Source organism: Manis javanica, chromosome 15 (genome assembly GCF_040802235.1).
Source record: "Manis javanica isolate MJ-LG chromosome 15, MJ_LKY, whole genome shotgun sequence".
Lineage (NCBI taxonomy): Eukaryota > Metazoa > Chordata > Mammalia > Pholidota > Manidae > Manis > Manis javanica.
In genome coordinates, this window is record NC_133170.1 from 87,077,104 (window position 1) to 87,099,649 (window position 22,546).

At 65.6% G+C, this 22,546-nt stretch overlaps 2 protein-coding genes across 13 annotated transcripts; one reads left to right on the forward strand and one right to left on the reverse strand.

Annotated features, from left to right (window-relative positions):
• The first annotated feature begins 983 nt into the window (after nucleotides 1-983).
• Nucleotides 984-16,781, forward strand: ZDHHC8 (zDHHC palmitoyltransferase 8). Of its 6 annotated transcripts, XM_036993344.2 has the most exons (13): nucleotides 1,986-2,132; nucleotides 3,529-3,714; nucleotides 8,721-8,842; nucleotides 8,992-9,149; nucleotides 9,237-9,409; nucleotides 9,584-9,686; nucleotides 10,056-10,147; nucleotides 10,311-10,452; nucleotides 10,655-10,775; nucleotides 10,848-10,957; nucleotides 12,080-13,080; nucleotides 13,249-13,413; nucleotides 15,798-16,781. In XM_036993344.2, exons 3-13 carry the CDS (start codon nucleotides 8,806-8,808, stop codon nucleotides 16,021-16,023), a joined length of 2,328 nt encoding a protein of 775 aa, XP_036849239.2. In that variant the 5' UTR covers nucleotides 1,986-2,132; nucleotides 3,529-3,714; nucleotides 8,721-8,805; the 3' UTR covers nucleotides 16,024-16,781. The 6 variants fall into 6 exon arrangements, with proteins under 6 accessions (XP_017531375.3, XP_036849240.2, XP_036849242.2 ...); XM_017675886.3 differs by lacking the exons at nucleotides 1,986-2,132; nucleotides 3,529-3,714; nucleotides 15,798-16,781 and adding exons at nucleotides 984-1,363; nucleotides 14,121-15,247; XM_036993346.2 differs by lacking the exon at nucleotides 3,529-3,714 and having other exon boundaries at nucleotides 1,948-2,132.
• A 127-nt stretch (nucleotides 16,782-16,908) lies between these two features.
• Nucleotides 16,909-19,791, reverse strand: CCDC188 (coiled-coil domain containing 188). 7 transcript variants are annotated; one of them, XM_073222969.1, is made up of 9 exons: nucleotides 19,213-19,784; nucleotides 18,945-19,052; nucleotides 18,689-18,793; nucleotides 18,210-18,266; nucleotides 18,061-18,120; nucleotides 17,946-17,981; nucleotides 17,749-17,836; nucleotides 17,540-17,589; nucleotides 16,909-17,459 (listed from the first exon to the last, which is right to left on the reverse strand). In XM_073222969.1, the coding sequence occupies exons 1-9, from the start codon at nucleotides 19,654-19,656 to the stop codon at nucleotides 17,289-17,291; spliced, it is 1,119 nt and encodes a 372-aa protein (XP_073079070.1). In that variant the 5' UTR covers nucleotides 19,657-19,784; the 3' UTR covers nucleotides 16,909-17,288. The 7 variants fall into 7 exon arrangements, with proteins under 7 accessions (XP_073079070.1, XP_073079069.1, XP_073079071.1 ...); XM_073222968.1 differs by having other exon boundaries at nucleotides 17,917-17,981; nucleotides 19,213-19,780; XM_073222970.1 differs by lacking the exon at nucleotides 18,210-18,266 and having other exon boundaries at nucleotides 17,917-17,981; nucleotides 19,213-19,785.
• Nucleotides 19,792-22,546: the final 2,755 nt, after the last annotated feature.

Consider the following 22,546-nt stretch of genomic DNA (forward strand, 5'->3'; position numbering starts at 1 on the left):
CCTGGAGGGAAACCCTGACGGTGGAGAAGGCCCCTCAGAGCGGCTGGGGGACAGCCATGCCCTGACCAGTGGCTTGTGCTGCAGAAGAGTGACAGTCCCACTAGGATAGGCAGGGACACCTCCCAGCCCCCAGCCAGGACATTACCATGTGGGCCTCCTGCAGTTCAGCACCAGGGTACGCTAGCCTGAGCTGAGGTGCTAACACAGGAGTGCTGCAGGAAAGTGATGTGTGGCCTCTGCAGGCCACAGGGCTGCAGGCGGGGCAGGCATGCTGCCCCTCCTGGGATCTTAGCTCCCTGCTGAGAGAACACCTGGGCAGTGGCCTTGCTGTTCCCTCCACCCAGGACCCTGCCCAGGCAGTCTGCGGGGGCCTCACTAAGGATGCACAAGCACCCTTCCCTTAATCAGTGTCGGGCACTCAGTCCTCCACCCTTGGCCATCCTGGCGCCCCCTGCACAGACCTGGGCTCAGACCCGGGAGGAGCCTCTCCTGACAGGCCAGGAGCATGGGTGAGGCATGGTTTAGCTGGACTGTGGTGTCCCTGCCCACAGAGTCCGTTCGTATGCAAGGACTCAGACCTTGGGTCTCCAGGCTACGAGGCCACTGAAGGGCAAGGGCGAGGCGGCTTGGGCAGAGGGAAGGTGCCCGCTGCAGGTCCCCTCTGCTCACTTGTGCCTGGTGTCTCCACTGCCGCAGACCCCTGCCTCCGCCGACAGTGCTAGGGTGCCTGATGCCGGGCTTCCTGGAGTGGGTTCCCTGCAGGTGATGTTGGAGAAAGCCTTTGCCATTTGCGCTGTCCAGTGGCTGCATTGACGCCCCCATTCCAGTTCCTTTCTAACTGCTCTCAGCCCGGAGCTGGGTCTGTGGCCCTCACAGGGACCATGTCCTGGCAAGGAGGGCCTCCTGGTGCAGATACCCAGGGCCAGGCGTGGTGAGAGGCCCCACCTGGAGAAGGGAAGCTCATGGGTCTGGGTTTCAGAGCAGAGGACCCTGATGGCATGTTGAAGGGGACAAAGGTTTGCTGGCCCAGCTTGACCCAGGCCCCAACCTCCCCGGGGCTCTGTGCCCGCTCAGGCAGAGGCCCCTCCCCGCTGCCCAGCCGGCCCCGCCTACCGCGCAGCCAGCCGCGCCCTCAGTCCACCTTAAGCGGCAGCGCGGGTGGGTGGGGCTTCCTGCGGGAGGTGGGCCTGCCCACAGCCCTATCCCGGGCAGGGGCGGCTCCAGGGGACTCCCCGCGGTCGGGTCCTGGGGAAGCGGAGGGGCTTTCTTGCCCCGGGTTTCACACAGGCTCCCAGGCCTGCAGCTTGGGCCGGGACGCGGAGGGGCCAACATCCTGTCCTCCGAGGGGCCCCAGGGCCGAGAGGTGGGCAGGGGATGAACTACAAAGGTTTCCCCTGCAGTGTCGCTAACTCCCCAACCCTGTGAATGCCAGGGGGGCTCCAGATGCGGGGTCTGTTCCTATCCCCAAACAGCACAGAGCAGGGGCATCAGCCTGGGCCCCGGGGACGTGCTCGCCGATGTGTAGGGGCAGGCCTGCGGGCTGGTTGCTGGGGCCCGGTGGGCGAGGCCGGCAGGCGGGCCACGGCTGCGGGGCTGCTGCGGGGATTCGGCAGCCGCGGGCGCCCGTCTGGCTGGGGCTCTCCGGCGAGGAGCGGCCGCGCCCGCCGAGGGTCCTGAGTTCCGCGCAGGGGGCCGCAGGCCCTTCCCTGGGCGGGGCCGAGGCTCGGGGGGATCCCGACCTGGGCCTGCGGGGACGGCGTGGGGCAGGGAGCGTGCCGGGGCCGACGCGAGGGGTCCCCGCTCCGCCCGGCGCGCCCCCGCCGCGGCCGATCCACCTTAAGGGGCGCGCTGACATCACGCGCCGCCGCCGCCCGGGGGGTGGGATTTCCTCCGCCGCCGCCGCCGCCGCCGCCGCCGCCGCCGCCGCGGGTCCTGCGCCGCGTCCAGCCCGCCCCGCCCGTCCCGGCTGACCCCGGCCGGTCCCGCCCGCCCGGCCCCAGGGAGGGATGCGGCGGCGCGGCGCCCAGGATGCCCCGCAGCCCCGGGACGCGCCTCAAACCCGCCAAGTACATCCCGGTGGCCACGGCCGCTGCGCTGCTGGTGGGCTCCAGCGCCCTGTTCTTCGTGTTCACGTGAGTCGCCGCGTCACGGCACGGGCGGCCACCGCCGGCCCGGGGGCAGGGGCCCGGGGGCCGGGGCGGGAGGGCTGGGCTGGCGCCAGCTCTGGGTGAGGTGGGCCCCTCCCGGGGCCGAGGCTGACCGCCGTGAGCGTGCCCAGCCTGGGGCACCAGGGACAGGGGAGTCCTGCGCGTGGGGACACACTCGTGCCTCCCAGTCACTTCATAAGTGTGTGGGGAGATGGGCCGGGACAGGGGACCGTGCCCTGGCTGTTCAGGGTGTGGCTTCAGCCCTCCGCCCTCCCGGGCTGCACAGGGGACGTGGGCCGACCCGAGCCCCCAGCCCTCCCTGCAGGCTTCTGAGGCTGGCTCTTGGGTCCCCTCCCGGCTGTCCGCCCCGGGCCAGGGCCGAGTGGTTCCCCCGTAGGTGTGGCCTGGCCCAGCTGCCACGCGCCTGTCCACAGCTGCTGGTGATGCTGGCCTGGCAGTGCTTTCCACCCTCCCTTGACCTCCTTCTCAGGAAGGCCCTGGGTCACAGCTGGAAGCCCCCAGCCAGGCCACAGCCAGGGACACCAGCCATGGTGAGCCTCGGGACCCTAGAGGCAGGGGGCTCTGGGCCTGTGCAGCCTGAGCCGAGACACAGGCTAACAGACCAGAGTGGCATGCTGACACTACTCCCTCCATGGTTGTGGGGGACCCCCCCCACCAGGGATCCTTTGGGCCCAGGGAAGGGTTGGGGGCTCCAGGCTCCAGCCATGCAGATCTGTGACCACCCCTTCCCAAGTCCCAGGCTGAGACAGCCCAGACAACCAGAGAAGCCTTCCTGGGGGGGCCTGGGGGGGGCGCAGCCAGCAGGACCTGTGTTCTACGGCAGGCCGGACCCTGAGTGTGATGGGCCTGGGGCAGGGCTAGACAGGAGCCGGCCCGGCCTCCTTTCACCTGAGGAGGAGCAAAGGCTGCAGCTGCGTGGGGCGCCCGCGGAGGCAGGAAAGCCCCTTACCTGGAGGCCAGGGACGGGTGGGCTCCGCAGGCTGCTGAGAGTGTGTCTAAAGAAGACCAGTGTGGATGGGCCTCTTTCTGGCTCTGGCGAGCAGGCGAGCGCTTGTCACTCATGCTGTGGGGCCGGGAGGAGGGGGGGCGGGTGAGCACGGACGCATCCCACCTGCGCTCCCAGCCGGGGCTCTGTCCTGGCCGCAGGGCCGGGACAGGTGGCCTCGCTTCCCAGCAGCCCGGCCTCCACTTGCCAGTCCCTGTTTCTTACTCTCAAAGTGGGTTTCAGGGTTTTTCCTCCTGATTTAGAAGTAATACATGTTCTCTATGGAGGTCTCTATGGAGAAATGCAGGAAAGGAAACTTCAAAAGAAATTGCAGGCAAGCCCACCCCAACAGCCCTCCCTTCTGCTCACCTCCAGGCTGACCTGGGCCCTGCTGGAGGCACTTACAGTGAGGCCAACCAGTGATTTCAGAGGAGGCCGCGTGTCCCTGAGCTTGACCCGGCCCTAGGCTGCAGGCCCTGAGGCTGCCGCGCCGTGCCAAGTGCCAAGTCCTCCCTCCGCTCTCCTCACAGCTGGGGCTCTGGGTTCAGGGACACCAGCCCTGTGAGTTGGGGGTCACTTGGGGCACCACAGGCTGTTCCCTGCATCCTGCCCTGTCAGGACCCCTCTGCTGTGTGTCCCTGCAGCAGGATGGGAGGGCAGGGGTGCTGTGCTGGCTGGGGTCCAGGTGCGACTATCTAGCTGAGAGAGTTTTGCCTCCTCCCCCCGGACAGAGCTTGTCGGCACCCCAAGGCCATGTTCCCTCGGCTGAATGACTGTTGGGGACCCTGATCTGCCAGGATGGCTGGGCGCTTGAGAATGGGCTTGGTGGGGTGGGCCAGGCCGGGTGATGCCATCCATCCACAGCATCTACGCTCTGGGCAAGCAGGTGCCCTTGCAACCGGCGTCTTGTCACCCTGTTTCTGAGCCCAGCCCACTGCAGACTCAAACATGCACCCAGGAGGGAGCAGCCTGCTCTTGGCATGCTCCCCACTCTACCTCAGGGTCCCCAAAGGGTTCTGTCTTCTCTGCCTTTGCCCCTTGGACTTCACTGGACGCAGAGTGGTCCCAGGCCCTTCTGTGCACCCAGTAAACTCACAAGTCGCCTCCTTTGGGGCAGGTCCATGCAGGCAGCAGCTCCTTTCGTCACGGGGGGGTAGTTGGGGGCCTAGAGGACCGAGAACACCCACCTCGGACCAGCTCACCAACGGGGCTGGGACCAACAGGACATTCAGACATGTCGCCAGGAGAGGCTGGGGCGTGCGAAGGATGCCCAGAGGTGGGGGCGTCTTCCTCTGAGGATGGGGTACATGCCCCAGGACAAGTTCCTGGCAGCCCTCCACCAGGAAGTACTCCTGGGTTCCTGGAGCAGCAGTGCCCCCTGGGCCCCAGAAGGCCCTCACACACTGGCTCAGTGCCAGGCTGGGTCAGGTGTTGGGGGGATCCGAGAGCCCCCAGGCCAGGCCTCTGCCCCATCCCTTCCTCCTCTCAGAGCCACTTGGCAAAATGACAGGGACCCTATGAACACCAGAAAGCTGGGACTGCTTGCCAAGATACAGATGTCTGGGGCCAGGGGGCTGACTTCTGGGGTGTCGTGCATGGTCCCCAGAATGGCCTGAGCCCTTCCCAGGCCACAAGGCCCAGCCTGGGACAGTGGTTGGTGTCGCTCAGTCCCAGGCCAGCCCTGGTGGGCAATGCTGCTGGCAGGGGCTGCGTGGGGGCTGCATGGGTGGGGGACCTTGATGTGAGTCCCCTGCCAGGGCTTGCTGCATGTGGTCTTGCAGACACCTGAACAAATGGGGAAAATGAGATTCAGGGGGCCAGGGGCACCTCAGGCCATGCAAGCCTCAGTGCCGGTGTGACCTCGTCACAGTGCAGATTTCCAGATGCAACCCCATTGCCACATAGGCACTTTCCCTCTGGTCCCAGCATCTCACTCGGATGGGTGGGTGCACGTGGCCAGAGGCCCAGCCTGGCCTGGCCAGGGCAGAGTGGCCACTGACCCTCTGGCCCCAGCTGTCCCGTGCACAAGCGTCACTCTCAGATGCAGGCAGTGTTAATGAAGAACCTGACGGAAACGAAAAGGTCTGAGTTAAAAGCTTCCGTCCCACATTGAGCTGTGGCGCTCGCTGTCCCTGCAGACCCCCAGCTCCCCTGGGGGGCGGCGTCTCCTGCCGGCCTAGGTGGCGCTTCGGGCCTCGACCCAGGTGAGGCCTACACCAGCAGCCTGTGTCCCTGGATCCCTGAGCCGGGGCATGGAGGGGGCAGTGTTGGCCAGGTCTTCCCCGAGGGCTCAGAGCCTCAGAGCCGGGCTGCCCACTCACTGTCCTGGCCCTGCAGCGTGGCTGCAGCCTGCAGGGAGTGGCTGATCCCTGCCTGGCAGGACAAGCCTGGAGTGCACGGTCCCCTGGGCAGATGTGGGGTGTCACTCCTGAGGCAGAGGCCCTCCTGGAGCCTAGGACACTGCCTGCCAGGCCCTGCCCCCAGGAGCAAGGGAAATCCGGGGAGGTGAGAGCCAGGGCCGGTGGGAGGAGCCGCGTGTCTGCCTCCAAGTGTGTTCACGTGTGGCTGTGTTTGTGCATGAGTGAGGGTTCAGGGATGCCTCTGTATGCACAAGTGTGCCTGTCTGTACACATGAGTGTTCATGCATGCGTGTGCCTTGTCTGCACATCCTGTGTGCATGCACACATGCCTTTTGTGTGTGGTTGGGTGCATGCTTTGCAGTGTGTGTATTCACATCCATGTCTTAGAGCATGGTTGTATATCTGTATCTGCACTGCACACGTGTGCATGTGTTTTGCACCTTCACATGGGTGCACATGTGTCTGTGCATGGGCCTGCATGTGCTCTGTCCTCTTTTTCCCCACTTAGCCAATTCCGAGGTGTCTGAGTTCTGGGCCCTGGTGGCACTGGCCAGTGAGCCAGTCCTATTACGCATGACCCAGGCCTGGGCCCCCCCTTACAGCATGGCCTGGGTGAATGCCACTGGGGGACAAGGGGGGACAGGAATGCATGGCAGTGCCTATTCCTGGGCCTGAATAAGCCCGGGGAGCTTTGGGCGGCTGGACATGGTGGGCAAAGGGGGCAGTGGTTTAGGTCCCAATCAAAGAACCTGTACCCCCTCCAAGCCTGCCCTGCATTGGCTAAGGCTCCACCCTACCCTCCCTGGGAGCACCCACTAGATAGAGGCCACCCAGCACCTCAGTGTAAGTGTGGCCCCATCACAGCACACATTTCCAAACATGGCCCCAGTGCCACACAGGGGCTGTCTCCCTAGTCCCTGGCCTCTCACTTGGGGCCACTGTGCAGCCCGTGCAGTCTGAGGGGAGGTCACTGAACTCAGCAACGACAAAGCAGTACAGGCTGCCTGAAGAGGTGGGAGCTCTGATCTGTGTGGGGTGGGGACTGCCCGTGGGGCTCAGTTCCAGGCTGCCCGCATAATGGTTTGGACCCCAGCTCAGCTGTGGTCTTGCCCTGCATCCTTGGGCAGGCAATAAGCCCTTTTTTGTCTGTAAAATGGGGAGGATGGAGGTTGCACCTTCACCGAGGCTATAAGGCTGGAGTGTGTGGTCTGCCGCACAGGGCAGGTGGGCAGCGGGCTGTCAGTGTCCACTGGCAAAACCGAGTCAGCAGTGGCGGACAGGGCCCTAGCTCTTATCCCCAGCACATCCTTCCCCCACGGCCACCCACGTGCTGCACAGCTGCCTGCCCCAGCCAGCCCAAGTGTACCCTGGGACTCTGGCCCTTTCAGTTCCTGGAGGAGACTGTTACCGCTGGCCTGCACACAGAGCCACACGCTTGCTTTAATGCCCTCTTGTCACCATCTTGAAATTCTTAATTTTTAACAAGGAGCCCACATTTTCGTTGTACACAGAAGGCGCCGTGGGAAGCTAGCTGGCCCAGCCTGAGTGGGGTCTGCAGTGCCCCACCTCTCCCTGGTTCCAGGACATGCCTGGCTCTCTCGAGGGGTGGCTGCCACCTGCGTGGAGGGCTTGTCACCACTGGCGTTGGGGCCTGTGCCCCACCAAACACCGCCTGGCTGGGCAGACCACGTCTCGGGCCCAGGTCACCTTGCTGGGTGGGGTTGGATCTCTGGCCACAAACGTACATCGAGAACTGTATCGCAGGGGCAGCACACTAGGATAGGGCGCGGGGAAGGTGTCCGCTGGTGGGTGTTCCAGGCCACCTGGGGCTGCAGACAGAACCTGTGTCCTCAGCAGTGTATCCGCCTCCGTGGCGGGTCCTGGAGAAGAGGAGGGGGTAAACTGTGACTCCTAAGCCACTGAGCATGCTGCCGTGGGAAGCGGCATCTTTAAATAGCCTCTTGCTTTCCACTAAAAATAGCGAAGTTCTGCTGCCATGGAGGTGGTTGCTGGGGTGGCGGGGCTGGCTCCTGGCCACACAGGCGTGGGTGTGCCAGCGTGGCCAGCGTGTGCCGGGGCCGCGGGCACCGCTACCCTGCAGGCAGCTGCAGTGCCCTGTCATGTCAAGGCTGCTGTGGGGGTTCCCCGCTGGCCCCCCACTAGGCAGAGGGCCTAGGCACGGGGAGGAGAGCAAAGCCCTGGGTTCCCCTTGCTTGGCATGACCAGGGGCCGTGGGAGAGATGGGGGCCTGAGGCCAGAGGGGCCCCGTGGGAGCCTGCTGAATGCCTCAGAGACCCACTGCAGGGTCCCAGGCCATGTGCTCACGGACTGGCAAGGGTCCAGAGAGGCTCTCCGGTGAGCTTCCAAGAGGCTGACAGAGAGTGCCCCTCAGAGAGGTGTGCATGACCCTCACCGGGTGCCAGGAGTCTTGGAAGGCTTCCCGGAAGAGGAGGCAGGGAGCCAACCGTCGAGAGGTGGTGAGAGGCGGTGGAGGGGTAGCACACGCCATGCTTCTCTGCAGTCTCCAGGTGCTCCACGCCGTTCTGTGGGGAGGAAGGGGACAAACTAAAAGGAAGGGGGTACAGGGCAGGGCCAGGCCCAGTGGGCCACACCTTGTGGCCGTGCCCCTCAGGAGAAGCAGGGTGACATGATGCCGTGCGCTTACTGGCCGGGCACTGGGGCTCCCTGCAGCCCAGAATCTCCCTGGAGCAAGGGCCCCACCAGGCTGGCGACAGGTCTGGGTTCCGGGATGGGCTGGCCCGAGCTTCCTGGGGAGTCACTGTCCTGTGTCGGGCACATGGGCAGAGTGGCTGCTCTCCTGTTCCTGCCCTGGGCTCCCAGGCCTGCCTGCACCTCTCCCAAGGCAGGGAAGCCCGGGAGGGCACTGGGCTGGGTGGGCGCTGGGCTGGGTGGAAGGCCACGGCCCCTCTCCTTCCTGAACGGTGTGACCCCGGGCCTGTGGGCCTCTCCGAGCCTCCGTGTCCTCAGCTGTGAGCTGAGTTCCAATCTGGGGGTTGCCGGGGTGCCCAGGCGCTGTGCGCAGAGGAGCAGCAGGGCCTCCCTGGCTGCCGCACTGAGCGCAGCTGGGGGCTGCCAAGGCCCAGACTGCACACCCGCGGCCACACCCAGCTCCTCTGTCGCCACAGCCCCTCCCCGGCCCTGCCCGCCACGGCCCCAGATCCAGCCCTGTCCTGCTGTCCGATGCAGGTGCCCATGGCTGACGCGAGCTGTGTCCCCGGCCGTTCCTGTCTACAATGGCATCATCTTCCTCTTCGTCCTGGCCAACTTCAGCATGGCCACCTTCATGGACCCTGGCGTCTTCCCCCGAGGTAGGGCCCCGCGCTGAGGCATCACTGCCGAGTGGCTGACACGGGGGAGCCGCGGCTGGGCGTCCTGGTGGGTGGGCTGGCAGACACTGGGGAGGGAAGTCCTCCCAGGGAGGTCGCTTTCCTGCCCCCTCTCCGGCCTTGACCCACAGCGGATGAGGATGAGGACAAGGAGGACGACTTCCGGGCGCCGCTGTACAAGAATGTGGACGTGCGGGGCATCCAGGTCCGCATGAAGTGGTGCGCCACCTGCCACTTCTACCGCCCCCCGCGCTGCTCCCACTGCAGTGTCTGCGACAGCTGCGTCGAGGTGACCGCCCTGTGCCGCCACGCACCCTTGCCTGCCCGCGTCCCTGCCTCTGGCCCACGCGTGCCCTGACGCCCTGCCCTTGCCCAGGACTTTGACCACCACTGTCCATGGGTCAACAACTGCATCGGGCGGCGCAACTACCGTTACTTCTTCCTGTTCCTGCTGTCGCTCAGCGCGCACATGGTGGGCGTCGTCGCCTTCGGCCTGGTCTACGTGCTGAACCACGCCGAGGGGCTGGGAGCCACCCACACCACCGTCACGTATCCTTGGCCTGGCCACGGAGGTGGGGTGGGCCGGGGCATGTCGCCCCGGGAGACCACGGCCCAGGACTCCCTGGGGCTGGGTTGCCATGCCTGGGCAGGCAGTGGGGCTGTAGTTCGTCCACAGGCACCTCTCTGTGTCTTCACCCATGGCTGTTGGCCTTAACGGGCCAGAATGGCTGTCATGGGTGTGGCTGGCCTCTTCTTCATCCCTGTCATCGGCCTCACTGGCTTCCACGTGGTGCTGGTCACGCGAGGGCGCACCACCAACGAGCAGGTGCCGACCCTGGGGGTGCCGCAGGGTGGAGGGGCCGGGAGGTCTCCGATGGGCCGAGAGGGCCAGCACTGACATGCTGCGTGGGTCAGTCGGGGGAAGCTCTGGCTCCAGAAGCCCCGGGTGGAGCTTGGGGCGTGGGACTGTCCCCCTGCCCATTCCCACCTGTGGACCCTGCAGCCACCATGACTCCGGGCCGGGAGGCTCCACAGCGCCCTGCAGGGAGAGGCTGGGGTGAGCTGAGTGGGGGGCTCCCCTGGGCTGACCCTGCCTGACACACTCCGAAGGACCCCAGCTGTCCCTGCTTGTCCCCTGCCCACCTTGGTCTGGACCTGGGATAGCCAGGCTGGCTGAGAGGTCCCATGTCCACAGGTGACAGGGAAATTCCGTGGGGGAGTGAACCCCTTCACCCGCGGCTGCTATGGGAACGTCGAACACGTGCTGTGCAGCCCTCTGGCACCCCGGTAAGGCCTGGGTGGGGTATTGAGGGTCCTCTGCAGGGTTTGGGGTGGGCAGCCACGGACCTGTGGCCTGGCCTACTTTTGCGCTGGCAGGTGGGGCTGCCCTGCCCGTGGCGAGAGTTCAGGCCAGGTCCCCTGGCTGCTGAGCCGTCCACCCCCGGTGCAGGTATGTGGTGGAGCCGCCCCAGCTGCCGCTTGCCGCTCGCCTGAAGCCGCCCTTCCTTCGGCCAGAGCTCCTGGGGCGAGCCGCACCCTTGAAGGTCAAGCTTAGTGACAACGGGCTAAAGGCTAGCCTGGGCCGCAGTAAGGTGGGCACCCTGGGGTGGGCTAGGGGGTGGGGTGGAAGGCAGGCCCTGGAGGCGGGAAGCAGACATGTTGGGGGGGCCTTGAAGTGGAAGGGTGGAGTCGGGCAGATTTTGAGGAAAGGTCGAAGTCTCACGGCCCAAGAGTCCCCATTAAGCCCTGCTCCTGGCCCACACCCTGCCCGCCACTGACCACGCCCCTTCCCAGTCCAAGGGCAGCCTGGACCGCCTGGACGAGAAGCCGCTGGACCTGGGGCCCCCGCTGCCCTCCAAGGTGGAGGTGGGCACGTTTGGCAGCAACCTGCAGACCCCACGCCCAGGCAGTGCTGGTGAGGTGCGGGTGGCCAAACAGAGGGAGGGCCAGGGACTGAGCCCAGTCTGACCATGGTCCATCTCCCCAGAGAGTGCCCTGAAGGTGCAGAGGACCAGCCCCCCAACACCCGCCATGTACAAGTTCCGGCCTGCCTTCCCCATGGGTCCCAAGTCGCCCTTCTGTGGGCCCGGTGAGCAGGTGAGGAGGCCAGGCCCCACCCGGGGGGCCCTGCACCCAGAGGCCCTGTCCCTGGGGACCCACTCTGGGGAGGACCGCCTGGAGGCTGCCACCTGGGCCACAGAGAGCCCTGCGGGTGTCATTAGGACCCCACCCTGCTGGCGTCCCAGCCCAGTGAGGGGAGGGACGGGCACAGGCTGTCCCAGCTGCCCCTCCCAGCCAGCACTGCCCCCTGGCCCCGTAGGCAGCTGCCCCCGGGAGCAGGATGCCTGGAATTCCACCATCAGTCGCTCTCTAAGGCCCATGGGAAGTTTTCAAAAGGAACTGAGTTGTTTGAGAAAGCACCTTTATTTTCCCCGAGTTGTATAACGTTCTATATTCAGTGTGGAGCAGCCGTCAGCCACCCACCTTCACAGCCACGCAGGGGACAGGCCTGCAGCTGGGCTGGTGCACCCAGTGTTAAGCCCCGTCCCTTCCGTCGGTGTCCTGCTTGACCCTGCCTCCCAGTGCCTGTCGGGCCAGGCACCAGGCTGGGTCTGGGCCTCCCCGGGCGGCGTGTGGTGGCCCTGCCCCCAGGGTGAGCATTTGCCAGGTGTCCCTTGGAAGGGGGGTGCATCAGGCACCCTCACTGGTGTTGTCTCCTTTCTGGGAGTGTTCTGGACCCCACGGAGGATTCTGACTGGTTGACCGAGTGCCCCAAGACCCCATCTGTCTTCATGCATGCTCCCTCAGGTCTTGAGGTCCTACCGCCTGTTGTCCCCAGCCCGAGCTCTCCTCACCGGGCTGGTGGGCTCCGGGGGCACTGCCCTGGTTGGCTGCGGCAGCCCACCCCTCAGGAGAGGGCCCTGGGCGGTTGGGTGGTGACTCCGTCTCCCCGAGGTCTAGCTCCCAAAGCTCCAGCTCCCTCCCGTCCTCCAGGGCACGACCTAGCAAGGCCAGCACGCACAGCCTCCCCCCAGGAAGAAGTGGGGCAAGGAAGAGGGGGGTCAGGGGGTAGAGAGCCTCTGGGGACAGCTTGTCGATTACCCCGTCACCACCTCTAATGTCACCAGGCTTGTAGCCCCCGTGTGGGCACAGAGCACCGGGTGGCTGGGCAGGGCATGGCGAGGGGGCAGCTTAGACATGTGCCCTTTCTTCCCACAGGTCCCAGGCCCTGACTCCCTGACGCTTGGGGAAGACAGCGTCCACGGCTTGGACTTCACCTCGGAGCCCCACCTGGACCTGCCCGACTACCCACCCGGCGGCCTGCACGCAGCCTACCCGCCATCCCCTCAGCTCAGCGTGGCCGACACCTTCTCGGGCGCCTTGCGTTCCCTGAGCCTCAAGGCGGCAGGCCGGCGGGGCAGGGACCACGTGGCCCTGCAGCCCCTGCGCTCTGAGGGTGGGCCCCCCACACCCCACCGTGGCATCTTTGCCCCCCACGCACTGCCCAACCGCAACGGCAGCCTGTCCTATGACAGTCTGCTTGACCCCGGCTCACCCGGGGGCCATGCATGTCCAGCCCACCCGCCGGCCGGCATGGCCAGCTACCGCTCTCCCTACCTGCACCCAGGGTCCGTGGGTGACCCGCCACGGCCCCCACCCCGCAGCTTCAGCCCCGTGCTGGGGTCGCGGCCGCGGGAGCCCTCGCCTGTGCGCTACGACAACCTGTCCAGGACCATCATGGCGTCCATCCAGGAGCGCAAGGACAGGGAGGAGCACCAGCGGCTGCTTCGCTCGCAGGCGGACTCGCTCTTCGGTGACTCCGGCGTCTACGACGCCCCGAGCTCCTACAGCCTGCAGCAGGCCGGCGTGCTGGCCGAGGGTCCCCGCGGCCCTGTGCTGCGCTGCGGCTCCAGAGACGACCTGGTGGCTGGGCCCGGCTTTGGCGGCGCGCGGAACCCTGCCCTGCAGACGTCGCTGTCCTCGCTGTCCAGCGCCGTGAGCCGGGCGCCACGGACCTCGTCCTCATCCCTACAGGCCGACCTGGCCAACAGCAACGCCCCGGTGCCCCGGCCCAGCAGTGGCTCGCACAGGTCGCCCGCCCGCCAGGGCCTGCCCTCCCCACCTGGCACTCCCTGTTCGCCCTCCTACCCGGGCCCCAAAGCCGTCGCCTTCGTCCACACAGACCTCCCAGAGTCGCCACCCTCGCTGGCTGTGCAGAGGTGGGTGCCAGGGGCGCAGGGGCCTTCCCAGCACAGGGCAGGTGTCCAGCCACCCCGGGGGCCTGTGGCTCCTGCGGGGGTGGCCCGACTCCAAGGAGGCCCTGACACATCCCGGGACGGAGAGGGAGGATTTGCATCTTGAGCCCAGCCCCGCACGTTCTCCCCCAGCCTATGCAGACCCAGGGCTTCTTCCTCTGGAGATGGTGGCACTGACCCTGTGCAGGAGAATGAGTCTGGCGGACACAACCCTGCAGCAAACATACCTTGGGTGCCAGGGCCCTGGTCCAGGTTGGGGCGCACAGGCCCAGGCAGCACGCGTTTCCCTGCTCAGAGGTGGGGAAATAGAGGCCCCGGCCAGGCAGGCTCTGCCCTGGGCCCCAGGGGTGTAACTGAGGGTGCCTGCTGCTGGCTACTCTCGGGGTCAGGTCCGCGTTCAGGAGCTGAGCACCTGCTGTGTGCCAGGCCCCACCTGGGCCCATTGGCATCTTCAGGGAGTCACCCTGGCCACCTGAGCACAGACTCAGCCAGTGAGCTCCCTGCTGTGGGTGTGATGGGCGGGGTGGGCGGTGGCGGCAGCAGCAGGAGGGAGGGCCTCCCTGCCTCATGGGTATTTGCACAGCAACGTAGGAAATGCAGGTGGGCAGGTGGGCAGGCACTTGTTTCCTAGCAGGGATCGGGGAAGGGGCTACACTGTCTGTCACCACTGGGCCTGAGCTCGGGGCATCAGGACAGGGCGGGGCCTGGGGCTCAGCCAGTGTCCAGGTGGCCTGTGTGCTCCCAAGGGCTGTGCTAGTGGGAGCTCTGAGGTTCCTGGGCGGTGATGGCCATTCCGATGTCTGTCTGTCTGTCCTGTGACAGCACGCCCTCCCCGCAGGCTCCGCACCCCACCCGTTTTCCGGGTGAGACCTGAGAGTTCAGAGGCAGGATGGGCTTGTCTAGTGTGCGCCGTCTGTGCCGTCTGCCGTTGCCCCTGCTGGCCCCTGTCTGCACCAGGCCTGTGTTCACCGTGTGTGCGCCTGTGTGTCCTTGTTTTGCTGCAGGGACCGCCCTCAGCTGAAGACCCCCCCACGTAAGCTTAACGGGCAGTCCCCAGGCCTGGGCCCCCCAGGGCCCTCCGCCAGCCCCGCCCGGCACACGCTGGTTAAGAAGGTGTCCGGCGTGGGCGGAACCACGTACGAGATCTCAGTGTGAGGACTGGCTGCCACCCATCCACCGAGGCGCCACAGGGACCAGGACCCCCCCGGCTGCCCCCACTCCCGCCTTCTGTGTCTGGGAGAGGAGGCGGCCCAGGCCTGGTGTGGACGTATCAGCAGGAGAGAAGCACGCCTCCACGGGCCTGTCACTTGTCTTCCGCACGCCCGTCCACCCACCCATCTGCTCTCCGGGGTGCAGCTGGGCTGAGGGCCGCGGGGCTGCAGGCTCTGTGTCAGAGCCCCTGCTCCCACGGGGGGGCAGCGACAGCTGGCGCACCTGCACATGGCTCCTGTGCTGCCCACGGCTGTCACAGGCCAGTCCCCTCCCCTTCAGACAGGTCACCGTGGCCCTGAGACGGACAGAGGCCTAGGCCCCGGGCATAGGATGCAGGGTCCCCCCGCCCAGCTGCTCCGAACCCGTTGCCTTTCAGGGACCCTCCCGAAGCTTGTAGCTTGGCAAGTCTGACTCTCTGCAGGGAGTCCAGCCCCAACCCACAGGCACCCAGCTCTGGGGTTGCTGGGTTCTGACAGACAGGTGGACGGATGGACAGCCAGCTGTGGGTGGGGTCCCAGCTCCGTGTGTCCCCGTGTCTGTGCACTGAGCTGCCACCGTGTCCCATGTGTTAATGCTCGGGCTCCCGCCGCCTCACTGCTGGGAGACTCGCTTTCATTGAAGCCTTAACCTCTGCTTTATGCCCTTGTGGGAGGCATTGGGATCAGGTGGGAGCAGGCACGGCCGCTGCTGCCACTGGGGGACCCATGAGGCCAGGAGCCCCCTCCCGGCCAAGCTGCAGATTCCCACCCCACAGCACGCAAAGCCCAGGCTGCGGGCGCCTCGGCACTGGGGAGGGCTGCAGGTGCGCGCGGGCCAGGGACCCGAGTAAGCACATGCCAGTGTCTGCTTGCATTGTGTGTTTTATGTTTTTATATCTACATCTATATATCTATAATTTTATTAAAAAAAGAAAAAGTCATTTTGATCCTTTCCTTGAGCAAGGCCAGGGCTGTTGCTGCCCCTTGGGGGCTTCGGGGGCGACGCCAGAATGGGTCAAGTTCTGGGAGGGGTGGTGGCCGAGGAAAGGCGTCAGATGTTGTGTGTGGGCATTTCCGCTGACGTATGCCGAGGCGGAGGCCTCGAGATGGGGGCTGGCTCTTTGGCTGACAAGCATGAAGCTCCCGTGTCTGCACCATCCCTGGCAATAACAGGGCATTTGGAGAAAGGTTGGGGCTGCAGCCACTCCAGGGGTCCCCCTAGGACCCCAACAGCTTAGGGGAGGTAGAAAGGGGGTGCCTGCAGGACCCTACTGGATCTCAGCCCCCCATCCCCTTCCTGCCAAGTGTCAGGGGCGGAGGCAGTGGGAATCCACAGCTTTTCAGGGTTGAGACAGAGGGGCAGAGACTGGGGCCCAGGGCAGAGCTGCCCCAGCATGGGAGGCGAGGCGGGCCGCAGCCCCCGCACTGAGCAGTTGAGCGCACGCTGACCTCTGCCTTTCTGCTTCTCTCTCGGGATGCTGCGGCCCGCAGGGGGCGGATCGGCACCTGCAGCCGTGGATGGGGGCGGCGTGGCCAGCCCTGGGCACCCCCGGGCCTGCACCTGTGCCACCTTGGCCTCCCTGAGGACCGCCCACCGCTGCAGGCCCCCCGGAGCCCAGCCACCAGGATGCCGTCCCGCGGGGCTGTGTGCCGCCTGCACTCGGCTGCCTCCAGCCTTTTCACCGGGCTCTCCGGGCCCGAGCGGGACACCCAGTAGGCGGCTCCGGGGCCCAGGACTCCAGGGCCCGGGACAGCCCAGCCAGGAGGATGGCCCAGGAAGCCAGGCTGCCACAGACCCTGGGGTGCAGGCTGGGGGCCTCTGTCCACCAGCCACACCTTGACTGATGCTTAGCCCTCCAAGCCCGTGACCCTGTGTCCACCCACCTCAGGAAGTCCCCACCTGCTGCTGGAAGCCCAACACCCCTGGCAGGGGCCTCAGAGCTGCTGGACCCAGCACTGCTTTCCTGGGGTGTCACACCATCACCGCAACCTCCCTGCCTGACCAAGCACTTTAGCCACCACTTCCTCCCCAGGGGGCCCAGGCCTCTGTGGGTTGGGCTGGGGACTCAGGTTGTCCCTGCAGGTCACTGCACTCCCCCCAACCTCCCCCACCCAGCACACAGATGCCTTAACTTCCTGGAGCCACCAGCCTGGTGAGCCATCCAGGCCCTGTCTGGGTTGGGAGGCGGTCCCATGGATGGCTCTGCCTGGCCCTGCTGGCACTCTTTACTTCTCCCCCAAATGTGGCACCTAGGGGAGCTCAGAGGGCCCCACTGCCACAGTCCTGCAGACCCCAGCCAGCTGGGCCTGCACACCCCTGGTGCAGGGGGCCCAGCCAGCCCTTTTCTTTCCCAGGCAGCAGCTCTCTATCTCCCACTTGGGATTGAACAAGCCACAGTTATTGTCTACTGTTCTAAGAGGTATTCCCCCATCCTAACTGAATGCCCTAAATAAAATCTTTGGTGTTTACCTCCATGGCTCTGTCCACCAACATGGTTCCCCTGTCCTCCCAGCCTTGGGGCAGTGCCAGGAGGCTGGACTGGACAGGGACCTGGGCTTGGGAAGGGGGCAGGAGTGGGGAGTATGGGGTGGGTGGTGGCCAGGCAGGCATGGGGAAGGTGGGGTGATTGGCCACACAGGGACAGGTGGTTGTGTGAGGGCTGTGAGGTCAGTGGGTCAGCCACTCAGGGCTGAGGACCTGACCCCTGAGGCTCACCAGCTGGCCCTGAAGACTCCTGTCCCACTGTTTCCATGGAAATGAGCTCACATACTGTTGTATCACGACTATATGTCCAACTGCAAGCCCAGCCCTCAGGACAGAACTCCCATCCCCCACCCCTTCTCTGCAGCTCCCAGTGGGGACGGTGTGTGGCAGTGTGGTGAGCAGGGGCTGGCGTGGCAGCTGAGCACCCAGAGCAGTGCCGGCTGCCTGGCCTCCTCCTCTCTGGGGCTGCTGGGCCTCGGGCCTAGAAGGGTAAGAAGTCATCCACCTCGAGGCGCAGGAACGGACCCAGCAGAGCCCGGAGCTTCCAGACTGTGGCGCGACTCAGCAGGGGGGGCACCAGGCCCTCGAAGGGCGCAGGGTCTACTGTGTACACGTAGGCGGCAGTGCAGGCCAGCAGGGTACCCAGCAGCAGTCTCAGAGCCAGCAGCCTGTGGGCAGTGGTGGTCAGGGGTGGTCAGGTGACAGTCCCGGGGGTCTGGGCTCTGCCCACTCTCATGCAGCCACCTACCAGAGCTGGCCTGTGAGACCCTCGGAGCATCCCAGCTGCAGCCATGCTTTCTGTGGAGAGGGGATTGTCAGAGCCTGTAGGGGGGCAGGGGCCCTGCAGCCACTCTCTGGGATGACTGGTCACCTGCCCCTGGGGGGCTCTGGCCCCAGGAACCTCCTACACGGAAGCCCGCCTCTCCTCCCCGAGTGGGGCCTCGGAGGTAGGGCTACCTGGAGACGAGGCTGGGCGAGGGGGCGCCCCCCCGTGCATGCCATCTGTTGTTCCTTCCTGGCCTGGGTGCAGCGCTGGGCGCGATCCCTGGTGGAGCCAGAAATCAGGGCCAAGTGCTCCCCTGCCCAGCCCGGCACCATCCCCAGGCGCCTGACCCCACACGTCACCCCAGGATCTCCAGCTGAATGTCCTCCACCTGGTCCAGCGCTCCCCGGATGTCGTTTTTGAGGTTCTGTGGGGTAGAGGAGGTAAAAGGGGTCCTCCCTCCCCTGGCCCCCCTCCTCCCCTGGGTTCTCCCTTCCCGGACCTACCAGGAGCCCAGCGGCCTGGCTGTTCAGGGCCATGTGCACCTCGGCCACACCGTCCCACACCTGGTGGGAGAGGGACGCTGGGTCACGCCTCAGGAGCAAGACCCGCGGAGGTGCCCGTGCCCCCACCCCAGCCCTGGCCAGAAGGGCACCTCGGTGATGGCCATCTTCTTCCTCTCAAAGGATAGTCGGATCTGCTGCAGCTCATTCTGTGGGGCGGCACGGAGTGGGCTCGGGAAGGGCAGTAGTACTCTGCCCACCATCCTCCAGCCATGGGGTCGGCGGCAGGAGGGACCCCTCCTCCCCCAGCCCAACCCGGGGCCCACCTGGGCGGCTGCACGGAGGAGCACGCCCCCGCGCCCAACCCTGCCCAGCCCCCGGGCCCACCTGGGCGGCTGCACGGAGGAGCACGCCCCCACGCCCAACCCTGTCCAGCCCCCGGGCCCACCTGGGCGGCTGCACGGAGGAGCACGCCCCCACGCCCAACCCTGCCCAGCCCCCGGGCCCACCTGGGCGGCTGCACGGAGGAGCACGCCCCCACGCCCAACCCTGCCCAGCCCCCGGGCCCACCTGGGCGGCTGCACGGAGGAGCACGCCCCCACGCCCAACCCTGCCCAGCCCCCGGGCCCACCTGGGACTGCTGCACGAAAGACTCCTCCCCGCGGCACAGCCCGTGCCGCAGCACCTGCAAGGGGGCTCTCTCCTCCGGGGGCCGCGCGCTGGTCTGCTCAGGGTGCTGCACAAGAGCCTCAGGGTTAGCCCCCAGGCCAGGACCACATTTGTGGTCACAGCTGCTGGGGAGTGGGAAGGGCGGGCGGTGCTGCCGTCCTGGTTCAGTGCGACAGCCGCCCTGGGCCTTTGGGGCCTGACTTCTGCCGGACGCTTACCCCGGCCAGAGCGCGGCGGCTCGAGTGCTCCCGGCAGAGGGGCAGGAACTGCTGCCCAGGCCCCAGGAGGGTCCCCAGCTGCTCCTGCAGGGCCTGGCTCTGCCTTTTCTGGGGGATGGAGGGCACAGAGTTGGAACTGCCCATCATAGCTGCTTTTCAGGCAGGAATCAGGCAACAGGGCCAGGGCCAGGGCCAGGGCCAGGCTCAAGCCTGTGGTCCAGCCCAGAGCACAGACGGGCTCTGCAGCCTTGCTGGGCACCTCACTCACCAGATTCCGGTTCTCCTGCTCCAGCTGGAGAAAGGACTGCTCTGTGGTCCCCAGGGGCAGCCTCTGGAACTGGGGGACGGCTGTCCTGGGAGAGGCTGGGGTCCCCGGGCTCTGTGCCTGGGGTGGGCAGGGTCTGGGCCCGGACCCCGAGCTGGGGCCTGCCCCTGGCCTGAGTGCTGCCTGCCCGCGTCCTGCGCCCACAGGCTCTCTCCGTCTCTGTTGCTGCGTGTCTCCCTCTTCATTTTCAGTAAAGCTACAGAGCCCCTCGCCCTCTACCTTGAGCTCTCCGACCCCTGCCCCTGGGGCTGGGGAGGGCCTGGTAGACTCCACTGAGTGAGTGGAGCGGAGGGGCACCAGGCAGGGTGAATCCAGGCGTCCTCCGTGGCTGCTTGAAGCTGGGGGGTGTGAGTGACCACAGGGGCCCAGGGTTTTTGGCCCCTCCATTCCTCCCTGTGACCCCTTCCTGACCCAAGTCCAGGCTCTGGCTTGGCCCAACCTGCCCCCCTCTTACTGAAGGCCCCCCAGGCCCACCCCGGGGTACCTGTCACAAAGGTCTGGGCCCAGCCAGGGAAGTCACAATGGGTTAAGGGGGTGGCCAGAGTAGGGCTGGCAGGGCCCCGCCCACCACATCCCTACACCCTCACCTGCTCGCCTCTGCACCCACCTGCCACCCGACCTGCCTTAGCTATTTTTAATGTAAAATGGATAATGCAGACGCATGGCAGAAGTAAAATTAGATAGCAGAGGAGCAAAGGTGTCTGTGTGTCCATCCCGCCTCCCGTTCCAGTCCCCCTGACCTCCCACGAGCCAGGTCATCCATGCCCCCCAGGGCCAGCAGCGCCCTCTCCACACAGAACAGCTCCTTCCCACAACCCCTTTGTTACCTAACATATCTCTGAGGGCTTTTTTGAAGTTATTAATTGAACATTTAATGGTGCTGTAGGGCCGCTTGTTATTCTTTTATAGGTGGGGAGACAGGTGTGAAGACATTTAGTTACTTGCCCAAGGCTGCACCACAGGCAGGGATGGGCTGGACCCCAGCAGGCTCTTTACCAGCCAGGGGATTTCTAACGACTGCAGAGCCTGCATCCAATGGTGGAGCCAGACTGAGGTCCCTGATTCATTTCTCCTCCCTTCTGTCCTGAGACCCCCCTGCTCCTGGAGTCTCTGCCCCATGTCCTCCCTTTTCTCAGTCCCCTCCCTCCTTCTGAGGGAGCATATCCTCAAAGAACATTCTCAGGAAGGCAGATCAGAGGAAATGCGAGTCCTTGTGTGGCAGAAGCAGCCACAGCACCCCCTGTCCCAGCACCCTGGCCCTCGGCAACAGGACTTCCCCTTATTCACATCAAGAGACAGGGTCCCTTTCCTCCCCCGGGACGCTGGGCTAGCGTCGGGATTCACTCGGGTCGGAGGGCTCTTAATGACACGTTGTGAGCAGCGGCCTGAACAATGCCGGTGTGTGGCCTTGACCTCTCTGTTTCTGCTCTGGGGACCGCTTCTGTGCGGGGAGGTGTGGACTCGCTCTAGGGAGGCCTGTGTCATCCTGGCTGGCCACCAGCAGCCTGGAGGTGGGGTGATAAGCCCAGCAAGACCTGCAGCAAACAGCCCCCGGGGCCAGCCGAGGCACAAAGCCTCAGGCCAGGTCAAAGGTGTCTCGGTCACTACGTTTTGGGGTGGTTGTCAGGTGGGAGTAGGCAGGAAGACAGCTCACAGGCCCGGAACCTTCTTACTCTCACCTGCCGGATGGCAGGCTGGGGGGAGAGTGCGCCCGGCGGGCGTCTCCCCTCGGGAGTCCGCTGGGGGCCGTGTGGTCCACAGCTGCCCCTAGCAGGCCGCGAGCCACGCTGTCTTGTTAATGTCGGCACGTGTGTTTTACATTTCTGAGGTATTGCTCGTTCGAGAGCCCCCTGTTCTTTATTCAGAGCACGCGGTTCTGTTTTAGGGGCAAAGTGGCTTTGCAGGGAGAGGACTTTTGTGTCCTGCATTTTCTCTTTTTTCTTTGTCGTTCTTTTTTCCTTTCAGTCTTGGGACCTCCTAGCAGACACTGTCCTCGGGGTCTGGTGTGCTTTCCTTTCTGCTCTTGTATGTGAGGGAGGAGCCGCCAACACGCTCTGTCCCCGATAACTTCCAGAGCTGCCCGACATCCGAACCTCAGGCCCCTGCAAGGAAGGCCTCCTGCCTCTGGGCAGATGGGTCTTGCGGTCGCTCTGCCATCTGGAGGGACAGCGGGGGGAGCCCCCCGTGTCCCCTGCCGTCCTGCCCTTGTGCCCCCCTCTATGTGATGCTGGGCGGGGGCGGCCATGCCAGGCCATCCCCTGGTCGGCCTGTTCTCCGGCCCTCGCTTCATCCCCACCCAGCCATCCTGCCTAGTCAGCCCTGACCTCCACCAGGAGTTGGTCAGTCCCTTGTCTGCAGACTGTTATTTATTTCTCCCGTCCTCTTTGCCACATGAGGCAGATATACCGCAGGGGGTGCAGGTGGACGTCTCACCAAGAGGCCATGGGGTGACGGGCCACAAGCTGAGCTGACTGGACATGTGGGGCCCCTGCCCAAGGAGGCCCGTCTGGGTTCCTAGGGCCAGGTGGCACCTGGCAGCCTGTCACTACAGCTCTGGCTGGAAATGAACCAGGAAGGGGGCATCTGGAGCCCAGCCCAGGCACCAGCTGCCGAGCCAGCTTGGGGTCTGCTCGGCCGCTGGAGGGAGGCACCCCCCAGCCTCTGCCCTGTCACCCCTTTCTGGAGTCCCATGGTTCTCAGGACATGTCCAGCTCAGAGCATCCCTCTAGGGCTGACCTGGGGCGGCAGCCAAGGAGGGCTCCCCGGAGGACCCTGAGCGGCAGGGTGTGGGGGCTGAGTCCTGCGCCCCGTGCCTCCCAGCCTGCCAGGGGCCAGCAGAGGCCGGAGATGTTTGATGAGGAGAGCAAAGAGGTCCAAGTGAAGGTGCCGACCCCTCGTGTAATGACAGCAACGATGGCGGCTATAACACACGAGGGCTGCCAGCTGCGTCCTCATGTCTCCAGGCCGTGGGTCCCAAAGACAGCAGTGATCCCTGAGCGGGTTCGAGGAGGTGCCTGGGGCACTCCGATGGCACCAGAGCCTCACCCTTCCCACCATATCCTGCCCCTACCTGTGACCCTGGGGTCACCTCCTTACCCCAGCCTGGGAGCCCCATGCTTCCTGATGCACCCACACCTTTACCCAGGCCGTGCCCCTCTTGCTGGAGGCTCAGAGCGCAGCCCTGAAGACACTAACTCCCCAAAACTTACCCCCCCACCTCCCTGTGGTCCTTGCAGTGTGGCCCCGAGCCTGACCACACCACAAGGGGCCCGAGGCT